Genomic DNA, 21,164 nt, shown 5'->3' with positions numbered 1-21,164 from the left:
GGGTCAGGGATGACCTAGTTAGGGAATTTTTGGAGGGGCTGGATGTGTTTAAATCAGTAGGTCCAAATGCTCTTCACCCAAGGGTGCTGAGGGAATTGGTGGGGGTCATAGCAGTGCCCCTGGCATGGCTCTATGCGCACTCGTGGGGCACTGGCCAGGTACCAGAGGAGTGGAAAAGGGCTAACGTGGTCCCTATTTACAAGAAGGGGAGAAAGGAGGACCCTGTCAATTATAGGCCAGTCAGTCTTACTTCGGTCTTTGGGAAAACCTTTGAGAAAATTATCAAGGAGCACATCTGCAAGGGCCCAGCAGGGGAGGTAATGCTCAGGGGCAACCAACATGGGTTTACTGAGAGCAGGTGCTGCCTAACTAACCTGGTTTCTTTTTATGATCAGGTCACAAAGTCCCTGGATGAGGGTGTTGGGGTGGATGTCATCTTCCTGGACTTTAAGAAGGCCTTTGACATTGTTTCCCACCACATTCTCTTAAAAAAAGTGGTGACTGTGGCATTGATGCCTACACAGTCAGATAGGTGGCAAATTGGCTAGATGGTTGCACCCAGAGAGTGGTGCTGGATGAGTGGTTTTTGACCTGGAGAGATGTGGGCAGTGGAGTCCCCAGGGCTCGGTCCTGGGCCTGTACTGTTCAACATTTTTATCAGTGATCTGGATGTGGGCGTGGAATGCACGCTGTCCAAATTCACTGACGACACCAAGTTGTAGGGTGAGGTGGGCATGCTGGAGGGGAGGGACAGAATCCAGCTAGATCTAGACAAATTACAGAGGTGGGCGGATGAGAATAGGATGGAATTCAATGCAGACAAGTGCAAGGTGCTGCATCTAGGGAGAAGGAACCAGCAACACACCTATAGGCTGGGGAACACCTTTCTTGTCAACACGGTGGCAGAAAGAGATCTTGGAGTCATTGTTGAATCCAGGATGAACATGAGCCGCCAATGTAAGGAATTGGTCAGTAAGGCTAACCGCACCTTGTGCATCTACAGATGCATCACAGACAGGTCCAGGGAGGTGATCCTTCCCCTCTATGCAGCGTTGGTCAGGCCACAGTTGGAGTACTGCATCCAGTTCTGGGCACCGCACTTCAAGAGGGATGTGGCTAGCATTGAAAGGGTCCAGAGGAGGGCCACTCGCATGATCCAGGGGCAGCGGGGCGGGCCCTATGAAGAGAGGCTAAAGGGCCTGAACTGGTTCAGCCTCCACAAGAGAAGGCTGAAAGGGGATCTAGTGGCCGTTAACAAACTCACCAGGGGGGACCAGCAAGACTTGGGGGAGGCTCTGTTCCCACAGGCACCACCCAGGGTTACTAGGAATAACAGCCACAAATTGTTAGAGAGAAGGTTCAGGCTGGACATCAGGAGACATTACTTTAGTTAGGGCTGCCAGGCTCTGGAATGGTCTCCCAAGGGAGGTGGTGCTCTCTTCTACCTTGGGGGTCTTCAGGAGGAGGCTGGACAGATATTTGGCTGGGGTGATATGACCCCGGCACCCGTTCCTGCCCGGGGCAGGGGGTCGGACCTGATGATCTGTTTAGGTCCCTTCCGACCCTAAGCACTATGATAATATGATTAGTGTGAGGGAAGTTCACAAATGAGAAAAGAAGTCAAGATGTATGGATCTGACTCCTGATTATTATAGAAAGTGATGTGACATGATGGTCCTTGTGGAAAGGGCATAACTTGATGAAAAAGCTGCCAAGCAGTTGGAAAATTTTTTTCCTGTCTTTCTGTCGTGGAGTCATTGCACAGGGTAGTAACTGTGCTCACAAGTGGCTGCTATGCTAGCAGGGCACTGAATGAGCAGCCAAATTGATTAGAGCAGAGCCATCCAGCTTCTAGGCATCTGGGGGCCCCAAGCCCTGCAAGCTGTACCAGTGGGGACCTCACTGAGGTGGGCCATGGGATGGGTCCCCCAGGCTGCATATTGCATAGATGCCCCTCCACGGCTGCACTTACTGCTGCACCACATACTTGCACAGACACATCTCCCCTCCCTCCCCACCCCACCTCTGCACTGTGTGGCCCCAAGCCTGCCCTCAGCTCCCCACACAATGCCACACTGCTCTACTCCTTGGGGCAGGGGCAGCAAGTGCAAGCTGGAGAAGTGAGGAGGGAGTGGCAGTCAGACAGGACCCCGAGACTACCAATTGGACAGCCCTGGGTTATACAGCATTTAAATTGAAAATCAGACTGGGCAGAGTACTCGTGGTCTGAGAGTCCTGGGCCTTCTCTGACAGCAGTCTTCAGTCCTGAGGTCTTAGTAAATATTATGCCACATAGCAGAGATCTACCTACATGCTTTCTCTTTCAGCCTGACCTTATCCCTGGAGGAGAAAGAACTGAGGCTTAGGACCCTGCAGGAAAGAGGTGTTGCTCAGCAAAGTGAGATTGTGAGCCTACAATCAGCCATTCGCCAGGCCCAGCAGCTTCATTTTGATTACCAAGGAGAAATACAGGAGCTCAAGAACCAGGTGCCTTGAAAACCAGCTTTCTCTCCCCAGAGACAAATCAGGCTTTCCCCAGTCCTGTCCTACTCTCACCTCCACCCATTCTTCAGTAGTTTCTGTCCCTTCCCTCACTTTTCTCAGTCCTGCAACACACACTTCCTCCTGTCCTCCTACAGTCCTCACAGCCTTTGATCTTTGATGCCAGTGTAACATCTGGGCTACCCTCCCTGTGTCCTCAGCCCCTGAAAGCATAACAGACTCTGTTAGACCTTAGTGCCAGTATTACAGTTTTTGGTCCCAGCTGTCATGCCTCACTCTGCAGCATTCTGCTGCTGAAGGGGAAGGGACTACAAGGCTAGTGTCATGGGAGATACAGAAGAATATAAGGGGCTATAAGAATATGTCCATGTTCTTCCTCCTTGGCCTGTTCACTTAGTATCCCAGCGATGTGGCACAAGAGTTCGCTAGCTCCCCATTCCTTTCTCCAGACATGTCTCAGATACCTCTTCTCCCCTGTTGGCATGCCTGGCTCTCCATGTGCTTCTTCATGTTTTTCTTCACATTTTTCTCTAGGTGTTTCTTTTTGTTCATTTTTAAGTCTTTGGGCAGGGCAGGCAGGGATCTTCATTCTGGGCAAAGTTGGTCTCTCTTGCATGGGAGAATTCTAGGCCCAATGTAGCCCTAGAGGGTTCTAGCACATTTCCAGCCTGTTTTCCATTCTGATGCTTGGTTTTGGACTTAGCCAACAGTAAGGTGTTTGTTTGAAGCCACTTTTACTCCTCCCCTTGCCCATACCTCCTCTGGAATTTGTACTTAATTTGAGGATCTCTACATATCTGTTGCAGGCCCAGTCACTCAGGCAGACAATGATGGAGAAAGAGGCTGGCTTACAAACCCATGAGAAGCAGCTGTTACAGGATCTGGAGGAGTCACAGGCAGGTGAACGGCATTTGAGGAATTCCTTGCAGAAGCTTGAAGCTGAGGTATCTCAGCTGCATCTGAGCCTTCACAGCACGGAGAGCCGAGCAGAGGCACTGGCTGCAGAGTGCCACCTAGCTAGTGATGCTCACCATGAAGCCCAGTCCCAGCTGGCAAGGTTGCATTCACTTTTGCAGCATATTCGTTGTGGCAGCACTGATCTGAGTGGAGACCTTATACCAGGCAAGTGTAACTGGAGGTTTAGGGGCTTACCCCTTGGGAGGCCAGATGGGATTACCCATGGGATGAGAAGGCTCTACAGTTTTCCTGAACAAAGGCAATGATGGGGGGCACTCAAGCATGCAGCGCATATGACAGTTTGGAGATGTGGTGATGATTCTCTGAACCAGTGAAAATCACCCCATACTCTACTCCCTTCCTCTCACCACCAGTTGGTGTTTCTGGGAGGAAAGACTGGTTCATTTTGCTTCCTGCTCCAGTGTCTTTAGGGAGTATTTAGCAGAGTTGAGAGATTGTATTACATTCTTATTTTTTCCAAAAGGACCATTCTGACCCTTCCCTTCCAGTCTTCCAAGATGAGTATCTTCTGCTTCATCTCCTTACTTGGATGAGCAGAATAGGGACTGAAGGGGTTGTCTTCCCCAGCACAGTGTGGCAGGAAAGAGGGAAATGAGGGAGGCCGGAAATAGTTGAACACCTAGCAGCTGCTTCTAGTATCTAAGGGTCTGTAGGCCCACCTCATTTCAGCATCATTTACTAGAACAAACAGGGATATGGGATTCAGAGTAGAAACAGAGCTGTTAGCAAGCACAAAAGGTGCTGTATTTCTGTAACAGTATTGTCTCAAAAGCCAAGGAGGGAGTTAGTAGGAGATGAAGAACAGACCCAAACCAAAGAAGACTTGTGAGCCTTGGTATGCTGTAGAGAAAGAAAACTACTTGTTTGAGAGTGCAGATGTGACTCCATTTTCCAGCACCAGAATGAAGTAGGACCCCATTAGCTGCTGGAAAATGCACAACCATCTTTTTGTGGGCACCATTGCCATCTAGTGGGCAGCTAAGGTAGCACACTGTAATTTATGTCCTGTGAGAGAGGTCACAAAATTTATCTCAAGCAGGGTCCCCAAACACTGCCAGTGTCTCTCATGTAAGCAGACCTCTCATGTTAGTGACCCTTCATCTAAAGACTGAGATGGGGGACTTATTTTTCCAGAACAGGAAAGCAGCTGGGATCTAGCTGTGCCTCAGCCCAAGGACCTCCCCACAGAGCTTCTGGTGGACCAAGTAGCAACAGCCTTCCGAGACTTGCAGCAGAACCTGAAGCAGACTCAACAAGATCTGGTAACTGCCCTTCTCAGGTGCCCTCTTTCCCTGCCACTCTGTTGAGCTTGACCACCAGATTAGGAGCTGTGGCTGAGCTGGATCATATTCCCTATGTCAGATCTGGTCTGTAAGGAACACAGAGAGTGGGGACTGCACTATCTCTAGTGGTTCACCCACTACTGTTGTCTCAGTAGGTTCTGACCTTGCCTTGGCTGAGTGTTGGCCCTAGGATTTACACTCCCTCTTTTTGGCAATGTCTCTGCTGCCTCTTGCTGTCTTCCTTGTTTTCTCTAGGATGACACCAGGAACAAGGCTCAGCAGCTGAATCTGGAGTTGAACAAGAGTGAGGCTGAGAGGGAATGTCTCAATGCCCACACTCAAGAGCTGCAGAAGAAGCTGGCCCAGAGCCAAGAAGGTACAGCCTCCTTTCTTTCCAACATGCCAATCCTGCTCTGTGCTGTAAGAAAGGTGGCAATGTTACCAGTGAGAGGGAGAAGAAAAGGTACCAAGGAGGGAAGGAAAATGAAGAAAACAAAAGCAAGTGTGCAGACAAGATGTTATCCCCCAGTGCGGCCATGTTAGGGAGATGGAAGGGACAAGGGTCTATTAAAAAGGGATCCGTGGTTATATGGAATACACACACAAGGCCAGTGCTCCCAAGGAGATTGTGTGTCACTTCAGAAAGTTAGCATGGTGCCTCAGTGTACTTTTTGAGCACATTGGCCACCACTCCTTATTGTAATCAGCAGAAAATTCGTGTCTTCTTGTCTCTTCCTGCCTGTGCAAATGTGTGGCCTTTTTCACTTGGATCTCTTCTTTACTGCAGTTGTCAATATTTAATTTATCTCTTTCCTGTGCCAGTTTTCTACAATCTGTTGTTTCTATTTCCTTCTTAGCGCTCTCCTTTCTCAAATCTGATGCAGTCTCTGAGCTTTCTGTCCTCAGCAAAGACTCTAGTTTTCATCTTCACATCTACCTCTCACATACCAAAGTCCTTCAAATATATTTCTCTCTTGGTTTTGCCCTGCCTGTAGTAGAGAAGCTGCTTTCCTTCGTGTAATCTCACTCCTGTCTGCCTTATTTTTCCCAGCCTTGTCATAGCGTTCTGTACCATAGATCTTTACACATTATAGGTACAAAAGCATCTCTCCTTTCCTTCTTTGTCACGGTACCGCTCTTATCTTTTAAACAATGGAGATTGCTCAACCCTCAGTTTCATTGACTGTCCGCTGGCTCCTCAATTATGAAACTAAGTGAACAGGAGCTCTTGATCCATCTGTCCAGACCATTGTCCATTTTATACATCGTGGTATTTCTACCGTGGATCCTCAGTCAGGTTAAGTAATCCTAGTATTTTTAGTAATCCTAGTATTTTTACTTTGTCTTTCTGAGAGTTTTCTAATCCCTCTACTATCTTGCCATCTGTATCAAAAACACTTCTAATTCTGCAACATCCTATTTCTTACTCATTTTGAGTAGTAGCTCCTGTGCCGCAGACTTGTCCTTGGATAGATCTTCCACTGGATCAGTTCTCAGTCTTGTTCCTTCCCACCTATTCTTCCACCTAATCTTGTCTGATTCAGCACTCACAGCAATACTGCTGATACTTTTTTCTTGGAGATATTTGGTCTAAAGAAATTTAGATGAAGTGAGACTATGCCTACAGCAAGATTCAGATAAGTATCTCTTTGGACATTACTGAATCATTTTTATTGCCTTCTCTCAGGCCTCCAATATTAACTTTAGTCATTCTCAACCCTGGCTTTTGCTTTTCCACCTACATCTTCTAGATCTACAAATCTGTGTCTTGCCACCTCCACTTTCTGTTCTCCACATGTCTCTGCCTTCACTTTACCTCTGTGAACTTCTCTTTCAGACCACCATCTCCTTCTACCTTGCTTAATACAGCTGCTTGTTGGCTCAGACTCTGCCAAGCTGTATGCCATCACTTTGTCAACAGGCAAAGAAAGAAGACACCTCATTCCTTTTCTCTTCCAATTCACTGTTTCCCTGTTTAGCTCAGAATCTGGTTTGGAAGTTGTCTTCTTGCTTTAAAATCCCGCTAGTCTCTTTCGCCTGATGAGTAGACCATGCCTCTTTCTGGTTTGCCTCATTACTTCCTACTCTCACAAACAGGAAGCCCACAGATTTTACCCAGATTCCTCTGAACCTCATCCACTTAGTCTTTTCTTCCACTGGTAGGAGGCTACCCTGATTTCCTCCTGGATTGTGAGTCCATGCTCCCCTTTATGGTTTGAGGCCTCAGTTTTGTAGGTGGTTGAGTGGGAAGGTGAGGGTTCTTGCCCAGAACAAAAGTGATTTTTTTTTAATTGAATTTTGGTTCTGTTTTCTTCCCATCCTCCCTGACTTTACCCATTGCAGAAACACAGATGGCAGAAGACAAGTACCAGTCAGTACAGGTCAACCTGCAGGAAGAGGTTGCTGCCCTAAAGAAGGAGGTTTTGACCTTGCATGGGGAGGTGGCTTCCTTGGAGAGGAGACTCAAGGACACTGAGAAGCAAAAGATGGATATTGTGGTGAGGCTGGCAGAAGTCCCAGGGGGCACTGATTACATGTTGCCCATTTAAAGCTACACTGGACACAGCATTTGATCTGACAGCGTAGGATATAACCTGCTCTGGGAGCACTAGATACTGGTATTGTTCAGCTCTTATTTCTGTCTTGCATTTTTTCAAAAGTCTTGTGTAACTAGACAGTGTAGAGACGCTGAACAAACTTTCCTTTGCCTTGTTTTGTGGCCCCTGCCCTCATCTCTTCCCTGTTACTGAGTCCTCACTTCTTGACCGAGCGCTGCCTAGCCATTAGACTCCTGACCTGCAGCATCCCTGATGTGTCTCTTAGATTCCTCTCTCCCAGTGCACCTCACTTATATCCACATAACTCTTGGTATCCCAGTATTTGAATCTTCAGGAACTACTTCAAACACTTGAGGGTGTGGGTTAGGTATGGAGAGTCATAGGTAGTATTTGTTCACTAGGATTATCATTAGTTGTGTATATGGTGACTGTAAGAACCTTTTGGGAGTTTGCCTGCTGTGTGAGAGAGAGGCCAATATTGCAGGACATCCAGAATGACTTCCAGTGAGTGCTAGGAGGCTGTAACTATAATATATATTAGCACTAGCAATGCAGGGACCTCCTAGAGGTCAAGTGGAGATATATAGGGAAAAGGCTACATCTTAAACCCCTATAAGAGCTTTTTCTTCACTGTTTCTAGTTCCCTTGTAGAGTCAGCCAGAAAGAAAACCACTGCATTTGAGAAGAAATGACTACAGTGAAATAGTCAGGAGAAAGAGGGTAGAAGTAACTAAGGAGAGGATTAAGGATTCTTTCCCCCCCCCCCTCCCTCCCTCCACCATTTCTAAGGAAATTTGACAACTAGTGCAGTAATTTCACCTACCCTTCAAGAGCAACAGTCAAAAGTAACTCTAAAGTCTTGTACGCACTCATAAATAGAGCACTCTTTTAGCAATCATTTACCATGTTGATGGTGACCAAAGTTTTCCCACACTTGGATTTGAAACTACACCACAGATCAGCACCAGTTTAACTAAACCTGTTGCTGAAACAATGTTGTGTAGGTAAGAAGTGGCAATTCTCAAATTTCCACTAGCAGGTAAAGTGAGAAATTAGATAGGATGGAGCAATCAGCATAATTGTAGGAATTTTCATTAAAACCATGGCTGCAGAACTTGATTGTCTCATCATCTAGGCATGACAGCCACAGCCCTTTCTAAGTTTGGAAACATTATCAAGATTTATTTTCCAGTCATTTTCTTTCTTTTTTTTTTTTCAGCATGAACGGGATACTTTGCAAGCAGCCAAGGAAAAGCTAGTCTGGGAGATGGACCTTCTTCAGGAATCCATCAAAGCTTCTGAGACAAGGGCAAATACAGCAGCAAAAATGAGCTGCTGTCTTGAACAAGAGCTTCAGAAAACCCTCTCTGCCCTGCAAATTAAAAGTGAGGAAGTAGAGACTCAGTGTGAGAAAATCCAGACACTACAAGAAAAGACAGCACTGGGGAAGGCTTTGCAGGAAAAATTGGATCATATGAGTATCACCCTGACAAAGAGAGATGAAGAAGTGGAATCCCAGCAAGAGCAAATTAGAGAACTGGAGAGGCAGAGAGAAATACAAAAGGCTACTCTAGATCATCTTGTTCAAGAGCTAAAGGAGAAGGAACAAGAGGTAGCATCCCAGCAAGAAAATGTTAGAGAGTTGGAAAGACAGAAAGAAATGCAGAAGACTGCCCTAGATCATCTTACTAAAGACCTAGAGGAGAAAGTTAATGAGATTAAATTCCAAGAAAAGAAAATCCAGACTTTGGAGGAACATGAAACATCGCAATTGAGAAATCTATTAGAAGAGATAGATCAGATGAAAGCAAACTTGAGAGAAAAAGACCAGAAGCTCTCGTTACAGAAACAGCTGGTTCAAGAACTGGAAGAGGAGAATAAGCAGGTGAAGGCTCTTCACGTAAGTTTAGAACGTGTGAGAGCAGTTCTTAAGAAGAGGGAATGTGAGGCTGACTGCCAGAGGGGGCAGATAAAGATTTTTCAGCAGTATAAGGATCAGCAGGAAGGACAGCTGCAAGTCCTGCGTGAGAAAATAAAACAGATGACACTCACTCTGACCCAGAGAGATCAAGAGCTCGAGTCTCTGAAAAAGCAAGTCCTAGATGTTGAGGAAGAAACAGAAAGGAAACTAAAGACTCACTATGACAAACTGGAGCAAACACAGTCGATCTTAAGAGAAAAAGAGCGAGAGCTAGAGTTCCAAATACAACAAGCACAAGAACAAGAGGAAAAAGCAGAAGAGCAGCTAATGCTTTTACAAAGAGATTTAGAGCGCACCAAAGTAGCCTTAAAAGAAAGAGATGACATGATTGAGTCTCAGAAAGAGAAAATCTGGATGTTCCAAAAGCAAGAGAGAGAAACAGAACAACAGTTGAAAATTCTTGAAAGTCTTAAAGTATCATTAAGAGAAGGAGAGCAACAAGTTGTATCCCTGAAAAGGCAATGTAAGCAGAGTAAGGAAGAGGAGGAAAAGCAGACAAGAGCCATGCAAGCAAATCTTGAAGAAGGAAAGATGACCCAGAGTGGGAAAGAGAGAGAAAGAGAGGTTCTAGAGCAGAATATTTACAAACATCAACAGCAAAAGATAGAGGCAGTGACACAGACTGAGCCTGTCTTGGATGAACTGGAATACACCAAATCATCTCTACAAGGCAGAGACAAAGAGAGACAGACTTTGCAAGAGCATGTAAAGGTGCTCTTAGGGCAGAAAGAACTAGAAGAAAAATGGGTCAAGAGCTTACAGCAGGATTTGGACAGAATGAGACAAATAATGAAGGGGAAAGATGTAGAGTTCCTCAAGCAGGCAGAGCAAATTACCATGTACCAGCTTCAAGAAGAAAGCATGCAGGTGGCATTAGAGTCTTTCAAGAATCAAACAAACCATCTTGAGCATGTGGCAAGAGAGCAAAGCCAAGAGAATGAAACTCTCAAGCAAAAACTCCAACACCAAGAGAAACAGCTAGTGACCCTGCATTATCTTCATCTTACACACTCTGAGAAAGAGGCAGAAGAGGTGCATCCCAGAGGAAGACAGAGTCTCTTGGGAGAAGCCCTTAATGAGAGAGAACAAGAAATCAATGCCCAAGAAATCAATGCCCAAGATGAACAAAAACAATTGGAAGAGAAAATGAAACATTTTCAGGAAAATCTCCACCAAAAGGAAGAGGTGATCAAACACCAGAGAGAGAAAGCCAGGCACCTAGAGGAGACTATGAAGAAGAGAGAACAGGAGCTGGGGACACAAATAGAACTTCTGAAGCAGATAACCTCAGCTCTACAATGGAAAGATGATGAAGGAGAGACCCCAAAGAGCCAAATCCAGAGACTTCTGAGCTGGGAGAAAGAAGAGGCAGCCAGAAAGAAGGATCTCCAGGAGAGAGATGATTGCCTGAAAAGGCAGAAGAATCGCATCCAAAATTTGGAAGATGAGAAGAAAGTGAAGGTGCGGGAATTGGAGCACCTGATGGCTATTCTGAAACAGACTGAAAGTGGGGAGATAAGATGGAGGGAGAAAGCACATGCACTTGCACAGTCTGTGGCTCAGAGTGAAGTCACCATTAAGACCCTGAGGGAGGAAATGGCTATTCTGCAGAGCATGGTTTCAGAGAGGGATAAAGACCGGCTTTATCTTCAGGTGGGCAGTTTGGCTGATGATTGTTCCTGATATAGATGCTTCTTGAGGATACCAGTGTTACTTTCTGTACACTGATAAGTGTACCCAGTTAGGTCATCCAGTTTGACCCCCTGAACAGCAAAGGCCAGGAAACCTCCCCTAGTGAGTCCCATATCAAGTCTAATATTGCTGGTTGAGTTAGAGCAGGTTTTCTTGATTTAAAGACTCAGTGGGATATAGTTTTGTTCCTTAGTTTTCCTTGATAGAGCATTTCAGATGGAATCCATTGTTAAAAAAATCAGCAGTGAGGCACCTGTATGCTTTTAGCCACAGTGTGGCCCAGGGGCTGGGAGATGACAGATGGTGTGGCCAACATGATGGCCATGCATGTCCAGGGGCCATGACTGGTGCGATGTTTGGCCCCTGGCTGCTGTGAAGTTGAGCTCTGCTATAGGGGAAGCATTTTTGCAAGGATTTGGAACAGATCACAGACCAACTCTGTGACTCTGTGAAACAATTAGAATGGCATCATCAGCTTTTTGAGCAACTTGAGCAATGTCATTATTTTCCTCTTTCCAAGGCAGCTGTTCTAGTATATATTATTCCATGTAATTGTATAAGAAAAGCAAACACTTCCTGTCAGTAACTTTACTCACATGAATACTCCTCTTGGTTTACAGGAAACTATTTCCATGAGCAGGATGAAAAGCATGCAAAAGTCTTTGTAAAAATGGAGTTCAAGGTTTTATGAACCAACACTTTTTTTAAGGGAAATGTAGCAGAAGTCACTTGGTGACTAAGTGAAAATAATGCAAAGAGAAAACTCTCTAATTTTAAATGAATTAGCTCTTTTTCTGTTACTATAAATCATGGGTCATTCCAAAACTATAAACTCAGCAAAATTCACACAGCATAAGCAAAACTCAACAAGGACTAGTGTTTATTCATACTCCAGCAAGAGAAAAACTTTAGAAAAATGGTCCTCTTCTTATTGCATTGGGGCATCATGGTCCTGGCTTCTAAAAATCCTTATAAAAAATAAGATCATAATGATTTATCTTTAATATTATTGTTAATTTAATAAGTAAATGATAGCCCTTCTTGGCCAAATACAGTAGAACTCCTGCTTGAAAAAACCTGTGCTTTCTGTCTTGGGCCACCCTACTACCAATAACCAGAAGATCATTAATTGAAAGTTCTAATAACTTTTCTTTCTCTTGGAAGTGTTGTAGTATGATGGTCCAGGAAATATGTGAGGCAAGTATTTCTGTGGGTGAGACCTGAGGAAGGGTACACTCTCAGTGATGTACCTAGACTCCTGGCAGCCCCAGGCGAACTTTTAGTATTGGACCCCTTTTGCCAGAGATAAGAAAAAAATTACCATTTTGGGGCTCCCTTTCTGTCTGGGCCGAGGCCAGTCGCCTGGCTTACCCATGCCTGTGTCCGGGTCTGGGTACTCTGATACTTGAAAGTTTGTCTAAACCTGTCCTAACCATGTATTTTGTCCAATAAAAGATATCCACAAAAATCCTTGTCTTTCTCTTGTCATCTATTAAATTAGTTATTTATCAAAGAGAGAGAAGTGGGAAATGATAATATGCAGTGCATGGAATACAAAATGTAGATGACCAAAATTATTTTTTTTGTCTGTTGAAGTAGAGGTTTGTTCCATAAGATAAGTTCCCCTTTAATAAGAACTTTATATTTTGAGTGCTCCTATATTCTCAAATATTCCTAAATGTCTCTGTTCTTTGCAGTAAGTATTGGACCCAAAGGTTACTTTGTAAATTGTATTTTATGTTCTCTAGGTCTGTAGTTACCAAATATAGCTTACTTTGCTAGCCTGGCTACCTCATTCTAAAACCTGGAAACCAGGCAGTAAAACTGAAAACACAGATGCAGAGTGTAGCATAGTGACTTTTCTCTGCAGTAGGAGATACTGTAATCCCAGTTTGGACAATCTGACCTGTACTATACTCTATCATTCTTTTGCAGGAACAGCTTGATTCAGCACTCAAAGATCTAAAGAAGAGCATTGTGAACAAGGCTGTGAATGGAGATGTGAGTCTGCTCCTCAGAGAGAATGAGAAAGCAGAGGAATTGCAAGCAAAGGCTGGCCAGGTAAAGGGCAGAAAGGGGACATGACACATCCCTGGGGAGAGGTGACAGGGGCACACTTAAATGCAGGAGAGAGAAAATCTGAATGTGTCCATGCTGGATTATTAATGTCCTGTTCCCAGTGCTGTTGGTAGAGTTGTTCCAAACAGGGCATGTCTACATGTGCATGAATGCACTTTTCCTAATGCACATTAAATTTAGTACCGCCAGTGTGAGGTACTAAATAAATGCACATTAGGCTACCCTAATCGTCGGCAGTCCCTCATAGTCGAGGATGACATCTGTCATGCTTGATGAGTCCTCAGGTGACTGAGGAGCCCGATTCTGGATACACACGTTCTTCGGCAATGGGGGCATATTGTTGTGCAGGGGAGTGGAATTCGCAGCCCTGAGTTGGTCTCCTTCTCCTCCCTCTGCTGCCGCCATTCCGCTTCTGTATCGAGTCAGGCCTAAAAGTGGTGCGTGCCTTGGTGAACCAGGTGGCGCCACACCAAATGGTCAGCAGCTTGCTCCTCCCAGCCATTGGTGTCAATGCCTCCCTGTTTGAGGGCAACCTTGAGTGTGCCTTTGTATCGTTTCCTTTGGCCACCCTTTGAGCGTTGGCCAGCGGAGAGCTGGGAAAAGAGAATCTGGTGAGGGAGGTAGTTCTTGGACACAGTGGCCCGTCCATCAGAGTTGATTGCTCAAGAGCAAGGTTTTGATGCTGGTGGACGCAGCTTCATGGAGGACGCTTGCACTGGTCTGGCAGTCCTCCTGTTTGATCCCCAGGATTCGATGCAAGCACCGCTGGTGAAAGCTCTTGAGGGTTTTAATGTGGCATCAGTAGATGGTCCAGGTTTCACTCCAGTAGGGTGGTCAGTATGACAGCCTTGTAAACCAGGATCTTCATCGACTTCCAAAGGTCTCTATTTTCAAAGACATATTGTTGCAGCTTGAAGAAGGCAACACTGGCACAGCTGACCTGGTGCTGGACTTCTTCATCAATAGTAGTCCATTGAGAGAGGTGGCTGCCAAGATATGGAAAGTGCTCCCTGTACTCCAGAGCCTCCCTGTCTGCATAGATAGCGTGAGGGATCTCACTAATAGTGCGAGGGATCTCTAGGTTGTCCTAATGAGCAGCACGGAAGGCACACGTTTTTTAAGTGACCCTTAATGTGCAGTAGCCTGTTTTACTGTGTATTAGCGTAATTGCATGTTTATATACATGACACTTTAATGCACAGTAAAACAGGCTACTGCTCATTAAAGTCCACATGTAGCTATGTCCAGAGAGGCTGTCCTAGGACCCAGTACTGTCTGTGCTTTTGAAACATACAGGATTGAGTGCTGCCCATCAGGCACTGTGTGCTTTTCTGTAAGCCTCCCTGGCCAGATCTGTGACTGGATCCCCACTTAGAGTGTCTGGGGCAGTCTTGCCTCTTCTATCCCCCCCGTCATGTCTGTAGTGTAGGTTGCTCTCCAATGCCAAAGCCAACTGATTGCAATACAGATCATTCTTAAAGGACTGTAGTGTGGCAGTGGCAGCAGCAAAGAAGCTTTTCTTCTCCACTGCCATTGCACCTTCAAAATGATGTGGTGGGGTGTGTGGGGTGTGGGTATGGTGAGTAGGTGTGGAGCGGTATGGAGTATGTGGATGCGGGTGGGGGCTGTGGGAGGGGGTGGGGTTATGGTGGGTGGGGTGGGAGAGAGAGATGGGGCTCAGCTGCTGGCTCCATTGCATGCGGCCCTTGCGGACTGTGTGAGAGCTTCATGCGATGCAGCCAGGCAGACCCTGTACACAGGCTCCGTGCTCATGCCAGCCCACTCTGGGTACCTGCTGGCCCAAGGGCACCGGTTCAAGCTCCCATGCTCCTGCCCACCGCTACCCCTCCCCTGCTACTTCCCTACTTTCCCTTCTGCTCACCTGCCACTGCTTCTGCCACTTCCCAGCCACTGCCATTTCCTCCCACCCCCCACCGGCTGCCACTTCCCACTGCTGCTCCCCTCTTCTGCCACCGCTCACCACTGCTTCCCACTGCCCCCCCACCTGCCTGTGGTGTGGGTGGATTGCAGCAGTTTCTGCTCCCCACCTTCCTCCTTGCTGGGCCCTGCTGACTCCATGCCATGTGGCATGGCATGGATCTGGCCCAGCCTGGGTCCCACAGCAAGGGCAAATCACAGTGGTTTTCCCCCTCCCTCCATCTGATCTTATCTAAATTTCCATTCGGATGGTGGGAGGGCAGGGAACAGCCAAAGGGTCACCAGGCCAGAAACCACAAAGGCTTCTAGCTGGGGGCAGGGCAGGGCGGTGCAGGGCAGGCCTTGCTGCTCATCCGCTGGGTGTCTTACCACTGGTGTCTTGTCGTCTTTGACAGGTAGCCACCTGCAGATAATTCATTTTCTAAATGTTTAGGGGCCCCGCAGGGTGGATAGAACAGCCTGGCAGGCTGTATTTTGCCCACCCCTGGGCAAAGACAGGGGCAGGCAAAATATGGCCCACCAGCTGGATCCCGCCTGCAGGGCGCCTCCATAAGCCAAAAGAATTATCATGGGCCCTGGCCCTCGCTGCCCCTCTGCCAGCTGACTTCTCCATGCAGGAGGTGCAACTCTGGTTGCCCACGTGCGAGCAAGGATGGGATGTAGCTGGCAGAGACTTTTGCCTGATGACCTGTGGCTGTTTCCAGCCTCCCTGCCTGCCAGAGTGGAAATTCAGGTAAGGGACCCACCAAGCCGGCAGAAGCTGTGCACTATGGGGCCGGGTGGGACTGCCCCACACCCTGCTGCCACGTGTGGCTGGGGACTTGGGTGGGAGGGCAGGAAGCTGCATGTTATGGGGCTGGGTGAGACTGGCCTCTCACCTTGCCACCATGTGCAGCTGGGGACTTGGGCAGAAGTGTAGAAACTGCACGCTATGGGGCTGGGTCAGTTTGGTCCCGCTCACTACCACCATGTGCAGCTGGGGACTCAGGTGGGAGCACAGGAGCTGTGTTATGGGGCCGGGCTGAGCCAGTCCCCCTTGCTGCCACCACATGGGGCTCCGGGGACTCCCAAGGACCCACACAACCCCCCCCCCCCCCCACAAACCCATACCCTCCCACAGACCCCACCCCCCACCATACCCCCACACAGACTCACATCCCCCCACCATACTTCTGCACCCACCCACATCCTCCCACACACCCCACCACACACGCACAAATTCCCCAGCCACACACTCCACACACACAATATACAAGAGTAAGACTGTATTTTGAGCTATTATGCAATTGCCAGTATATACACTATGCAAACACACATAAATCAGGACAAAAATATTTTTTGAAATAAAATTAAAATACGTTCTATTAGATGTTTGATTTTTTTAGAATATGATTTGTTTTTTTTCTGGTTCCCAAATGGCAACCCCTCTCTTCCCAAAGGGAAGGACTTCGGGTGGCAAAGGTCAGGAGACAGGGGACTTCCAGTCCCAATATGGCGACCAGGGGACAAGGCATCTGTCAAGGGGCGGGGCTATCCTTGCAGCCTTCAACAGCTTACCAAAACTTGCTAAGGCCCTCCAGCTCAAATAACTCCCGGACTCCACTGCATGTGGTGGCAGGGAGCTTGAAAGGCAACAAGCTGCATCACAAGGGGCTTCCCCCCAGGGGCATGTGAGTCGCAGGAGCTGAACATGAGTCTCATATGATAGAGGCAGGCCGACCTGGCTCTGCTCCATGTCACGTGCAGCTGCTGGAACTGGTCAGAGCCACACACTGCCAGGTGGCTGCATCTGTGCGGGCCATGAGCACCCCAAGGGCCCATCGCCTGCTGCTGCCAGCAGCAGGAGCTGTATGCCATGGGGGGGCATGTGGGGAGGGGTCCCTTCATACCCTCTCTCACACCCCACATACCCACACCCTGGCCACTTGAGCTCTATGCTCCCACTGGCCTGCTGGGCATGAGCCCCAGGCTCTGCACTTCTGCCAGCCCCAGCCCCATGCTCCCACCCAGCTACAGATTCCATACCTGCTGCCCAGATTGAGCACCGCAGCAGGGACACAAGGAGGAACCACTGGAGGCCGGGGAAGCCAAGCAGGTCCCCCAGCAGCTGCAGCAGTGGCAGCAGCTCCTTCTGGAAGCTGTGCATGCTGGCTGGGACCTTTCCCTGCACAAGGGTGGAAGTGAAGCACGCAGGGTGGGTGGGATACAGTTAATTGGTGGGTGCCCGCTGGCTGGATGAAATCGCCTGGCAGGCCAGACCCAGCCCATATTTTGCCTGCCCCTGACCTATCAGCTGGTTCCCACCAGCTCTTCAGAGTACATTCCTTTGCCTGTGGATTTCCCCTCAGTAGCCTACAGACAACCCCTGTTTAACACTGTTTCACTTAGCGCCACTTCACTATAATACTCATTTTAAATTGATACCTGATTTCAGTTAGCACTCAGCGAGTTTTGTTATAACACTCACAGTTACCATCTTGGGTCATTAAAAACAATTGTGGTTGCCATCTTGGGTTGTCAAATACTTGCAGTTTCATTTAACACTTGTTTCGCTTAATGCTCGGTTTTTCAGGAACCCATTAAGAGCGCAAAGCAGGGGTTGCCTGTATTCTTACGATGTGTGTGTGCAAATATGACTCCTCCTTTCAACACTCAGGGCCACACTGCCCTGTCTTCCCTAGCTCAGGAGCCAGACCTATACAAACTTGGGCTCTACCTCTTCTGGTCATGTGACCTTTCAGCTGGGCACAGGGGCCTCACCTTAGCTTAGTAATCAAAAGCCCACTCCACTGTTGCAGCCTATTCAACGATACTGCAGGCACTAGTTACTAGCTTCCTGGAGCTCAGCACCTTGCAGCCTGTTTCAAGGCAGCTTGCTTCAGGACAGTTCCTTGCAGCTTTGTAGCTCCTGCCCGTGTCTTCCCCTGGCTGCTTACTTCTTTGCATTTGGCACTAACTCAGCTGCCTACAATAGCATGCAGCTGTATAACACTGCCATTTTTCTCTTTTAAACTAACAGGGATTGGAGCCACTGTTCCACCATCCCCATCCTGACTTGTAAAAGCCAGCCAGGGGAAACTGGGGCTACTGCTAGCATGGGCAGTCAACACTAGAGATGCACCGATATATCAGTCCATATCAGATTAGCACTGATAAAAGGAAAATTGATATTATCAGCAATCTTCTTTTTTTCGTTGGTGTAGCCAATGTCACCAATACATGTAGCTTGCATGCGCCCAGACACACACGTGCACACGGCCAGGAATGCAGCCCAGCAGCTGGAAGAGCAGCATCTGGCTGGTAAGTCTGTGGGGGGAAGGGGCATGGAGGAGGGAAGGAGCATGGGGGGGACACAGGCCCCCCTGAAATTGGCCCTCACCAGCCAGGGAGTGGGGAGCGGCAGCCGGTGCCCCCCCCCCCCCCCGAAGCGCCAATGGCACTTCCGTTTTTGTTGGTGGCACTTTTGGTTTGCTGCCAGCGCTTCTGGGGTTGGTGATCAGCCGCTGGGGGAACCTTCCCATCGTTGATCGGCTGCTGGTGTCCCCCCAGAACCAGGAGGCAGATGATTGGGGGGGGCGGGGGCGGGCAGATTGAGGCCCCCACGGTGAGGGAGGGAGTGGGACAGGCACTGCCCAGCTGGGGCAGGGCCTGGGATGGAGTCGCAAGCAGCTCCTTCAGGGGGCGCAAGGGGGTGGGGGCAGCTTCCAGCTGTTCCACACACCCCCGGCGGAGGCATGGGGGCATGTGCACCCCGGATTTGTGTGCAGGGCAAGAGCAGGCTGCCTGCTGGGGTTCAGGACGGGGCCTGCGCCGGTCTCTTCCTGGCAGGGGGGCTGGACCATGACTGCGCTTGGGGCAGGCAGGAGGAGGGTGGGTATTGGCAACGCTGGGAGGGGAGCTACTGTGAATTTTGGGGTGGCTGTAGCCCACAGTGTAGCCACCCCTCCCAGTGCTGCTGCTGCCCGCCCCAACCACAGCCCTGGCCCAGCCCCCCGCTGGGAATAGGTTGATGCAACCCCCGGCCCAGAACTTGCAGCAGACAGCCCTCCCGAGCCTCATGCACAAATCCAGGGGGCACGTGCCCCCTATTTTTCCCCCAGGGGTGCATGCAATGGCTGGGAGCTGCCCCCTCCAATCCCCTGTAGCCCCCAGATGAACCTCCCACAGCTCCGTCCCACGCCCCACCCCGCCCCACCTGGGCAGCCCCTGCACCACTCCCTCCCTCACCGTGGGGGCCTCAATGTGCCCCCCAATGCCTCTTCCCCATCCCTCCCATGCCCCTTCGCCCCCACAGACTTACCAGCCAGACACTGGTCTCCAAGCTGCCGGGCTGCATATTGGCAATCGGATCGGTATCAGCCAATATGGCTGGTTAATAAGCAGCCATTAGTATTGGCCAAAAAAATCTTTATCAGTGCACCTCTAGTCAACACCTCCCTTCAAGACGGCAGGGTACTAAACGCTCTTAAATCTGCACAAGAAGCTGTCGCTTGATGTTGATTATTCATCTGGTTATTGCCCTGTCTCTAACCTCCTCTTTTTGGAGGTCAGCAAACAGGTAGCTGCCTGACAGCTCCAGTTACATCTACATGCCAGCCTTTTCCTGGACTCTTCTCAGTCTAGCTTTTATCCTGGATACAGCACTGCACTTGTGACCTTGGTCAATGACCTTTGCCTGGAGATCAGCAGGGGAAATTGTGCCCTGCTGATCTTATTCAGTCTTCCAGTAGCTCTTGGTACAGCTGATCATGAGATGCTGATAAAGCATTTACAGGACCTGGTGCATATTCAAGGGACAACTCTGAATTGGTTCTGCTTTTTTCTAGCAGGGAGGTCCCAGTAGGTGGTGATGGGCAAGTGCTTGTCATACCTTTGGAATCTTTCCTGTGGCATCTGCCAGGGCTCCATCTTGTCACCCCTCCTGTTCAATGTGTATATGAGGCTGCTGGGCAACAGATTGTGTGGAAATTTGGAGTGAAGTGCCTTAAGTATGTTGGTGACACCCAGCTCCGCTTCTGCTCTTCTGACCCTGGCCCCACAGTCTCAGTCCTTCCCTAGTGCCTGACTGCAGTTGGGGACTAGATGCAGGTGAACCAACTGAAACTGAATCCAGACAAGACAGAAGTGATGATGGTGAGCAGACCACATGATTTGGGGAGCAGGGGACTGAGACATACATCACTGATGGGGTGCAGCCTTTCTTCTTACTCAGATTCACAGCCTGGATCCTTCACTGTACCTGGATTTTTAGTTGGCTGCTGTGGCTAGGAGTGCCTTTCACCAACTCCATCTGAGAAGGCTGTGACCCTGCAATGTGCTCTACAATACAGGACTGCCCTTGAAGATCATCTGGAAGCTGCAGTTGGTGCAAACTTTGGCAGCCCGCCTTCATAACTCCAGTGCTCTAGAATATGCACTGGGTTCCAGTACCTTTCTGGGCACAATTCAAGGTGCTGGTTTTGACCTATAAGGTCCTAAATGGCCTGAGCCCTACATAGCTAAGGGATCACCTTCTCCCTTATGCCCCATTGCAATCCCTAAGGTCAGCCAAGGGCAACTTCCTACAAGCACCAGCAGTATGCCAAGTCCATTAGGTGAAAACACATGGGACACTTTTTTCCACAGTAGCTCCTCAGCTTTGGAACTCACTTCTTGAAGCTTGTCATAGCCTGAGCCTAGACATCTTTTGCAAGTGCTATAAAAATGCTTATTTGGGTAGGCATTTGCCAAACAAAACTAGGATGAGATGTTGTTTAGGGGGATTCTGTTTTATCTTGATGTGCTAGTTTCTCTGTTTGCATCCTCTTATCATTCTCCTGTTTTTAAGTTAGTCTGTTTTCTTATTATAAGCCACTCTGAGCCCTTGTTGGGACAGGCAGCATATAAGTCAAATGAACAAGTATATAACTAAATACATACAAAAATAAACAAAGTATACCAGCTTACCCAGGTGCCTGTCTATACACTTATCAGGCAATGGAAGAGGAGGCGAAGCAGCCAGCATCAGGGGCAGAGAGGAAATTATTGCAAGAGCGGCTGGAACAACTGCAACAAGCCATTGCAAGGCTGGAACATGACAAAACTGAGCAGGAGCAACTCAATGCCCAGCTGACGAAGACATTAGAGCAGGTGAAATGAATTCCTGTTGTCATT

The 21,164-nt window shown here is 48.4% G+C and overlaps 1 protein-coding gene across 5 annotated transcripts in view; it reads left to right on the top strand.

The window, feature by feature from the left end:
• Window positions 1–21,164, top strand: part of CEP250 (centrosomal protein 250) — a 128,512-nt gene that overhangs the window by 97,605 nt on the left and 9,743 nt on the right. For 4 of the 5 annotated variants that reach the window (XM_014598380.3, XM_019485560.2, XM_019485558.2 and 1 more), the window contains 8 exons: window positions 2,328–2,487; window positions 3,309–3,624; window positions 4,615–4,742; window positions 5,019–5,139; window positions 7,107–7,261; window positions 8,541–10,955; window positions 12,930–13,055; window positions 20,985–21,140. In XM_014598380.3, coding sequence (XP_014453866.2) covers window positions 2,328–2,487; window positions 3,309–3,624; window positions 4,615–4,742; window positions 5,019–5,139; window positions 7,107–7,261; window positions 8,541–10,955; window positions 12,930–13,055; window positions 20,985–21,140 — 3,577 coding nt within the window. Of the gene's footprint in view, window positions 1–2,327; window positions 2,488–3,308; window positions 3,625–4,614; window positions 4,743–5,018; window positions 5,140–7,106; window positions 7,262–8,540; window positions 10,956–12,929; window positions 13,056–18,214; window positions 18,312–20,984; window positions 21,141–21,164 lie in introns of all 5 variants that reach the window. The other variant, XR_009464367.1, reaches the window with a different exon arrangement.

This window comes from Alligator mississippiensis, chromosome 9, assembly GCF_030867095.1.
Source record: "Alligator mississippiensis isolate rAllMis1 chromosome 9, rAllMis1, whole genome shotgun sequence".
NCBI lineage: Eukaryota > Metazoa > Chordata > Crocodylia > Alligatoridae > Alligator > Alligator mississippiensis.
Note: the sequence above shows the minus strand (reverse complement) of the source record. Positions and strands in the feature narration are given on the sequence as shown.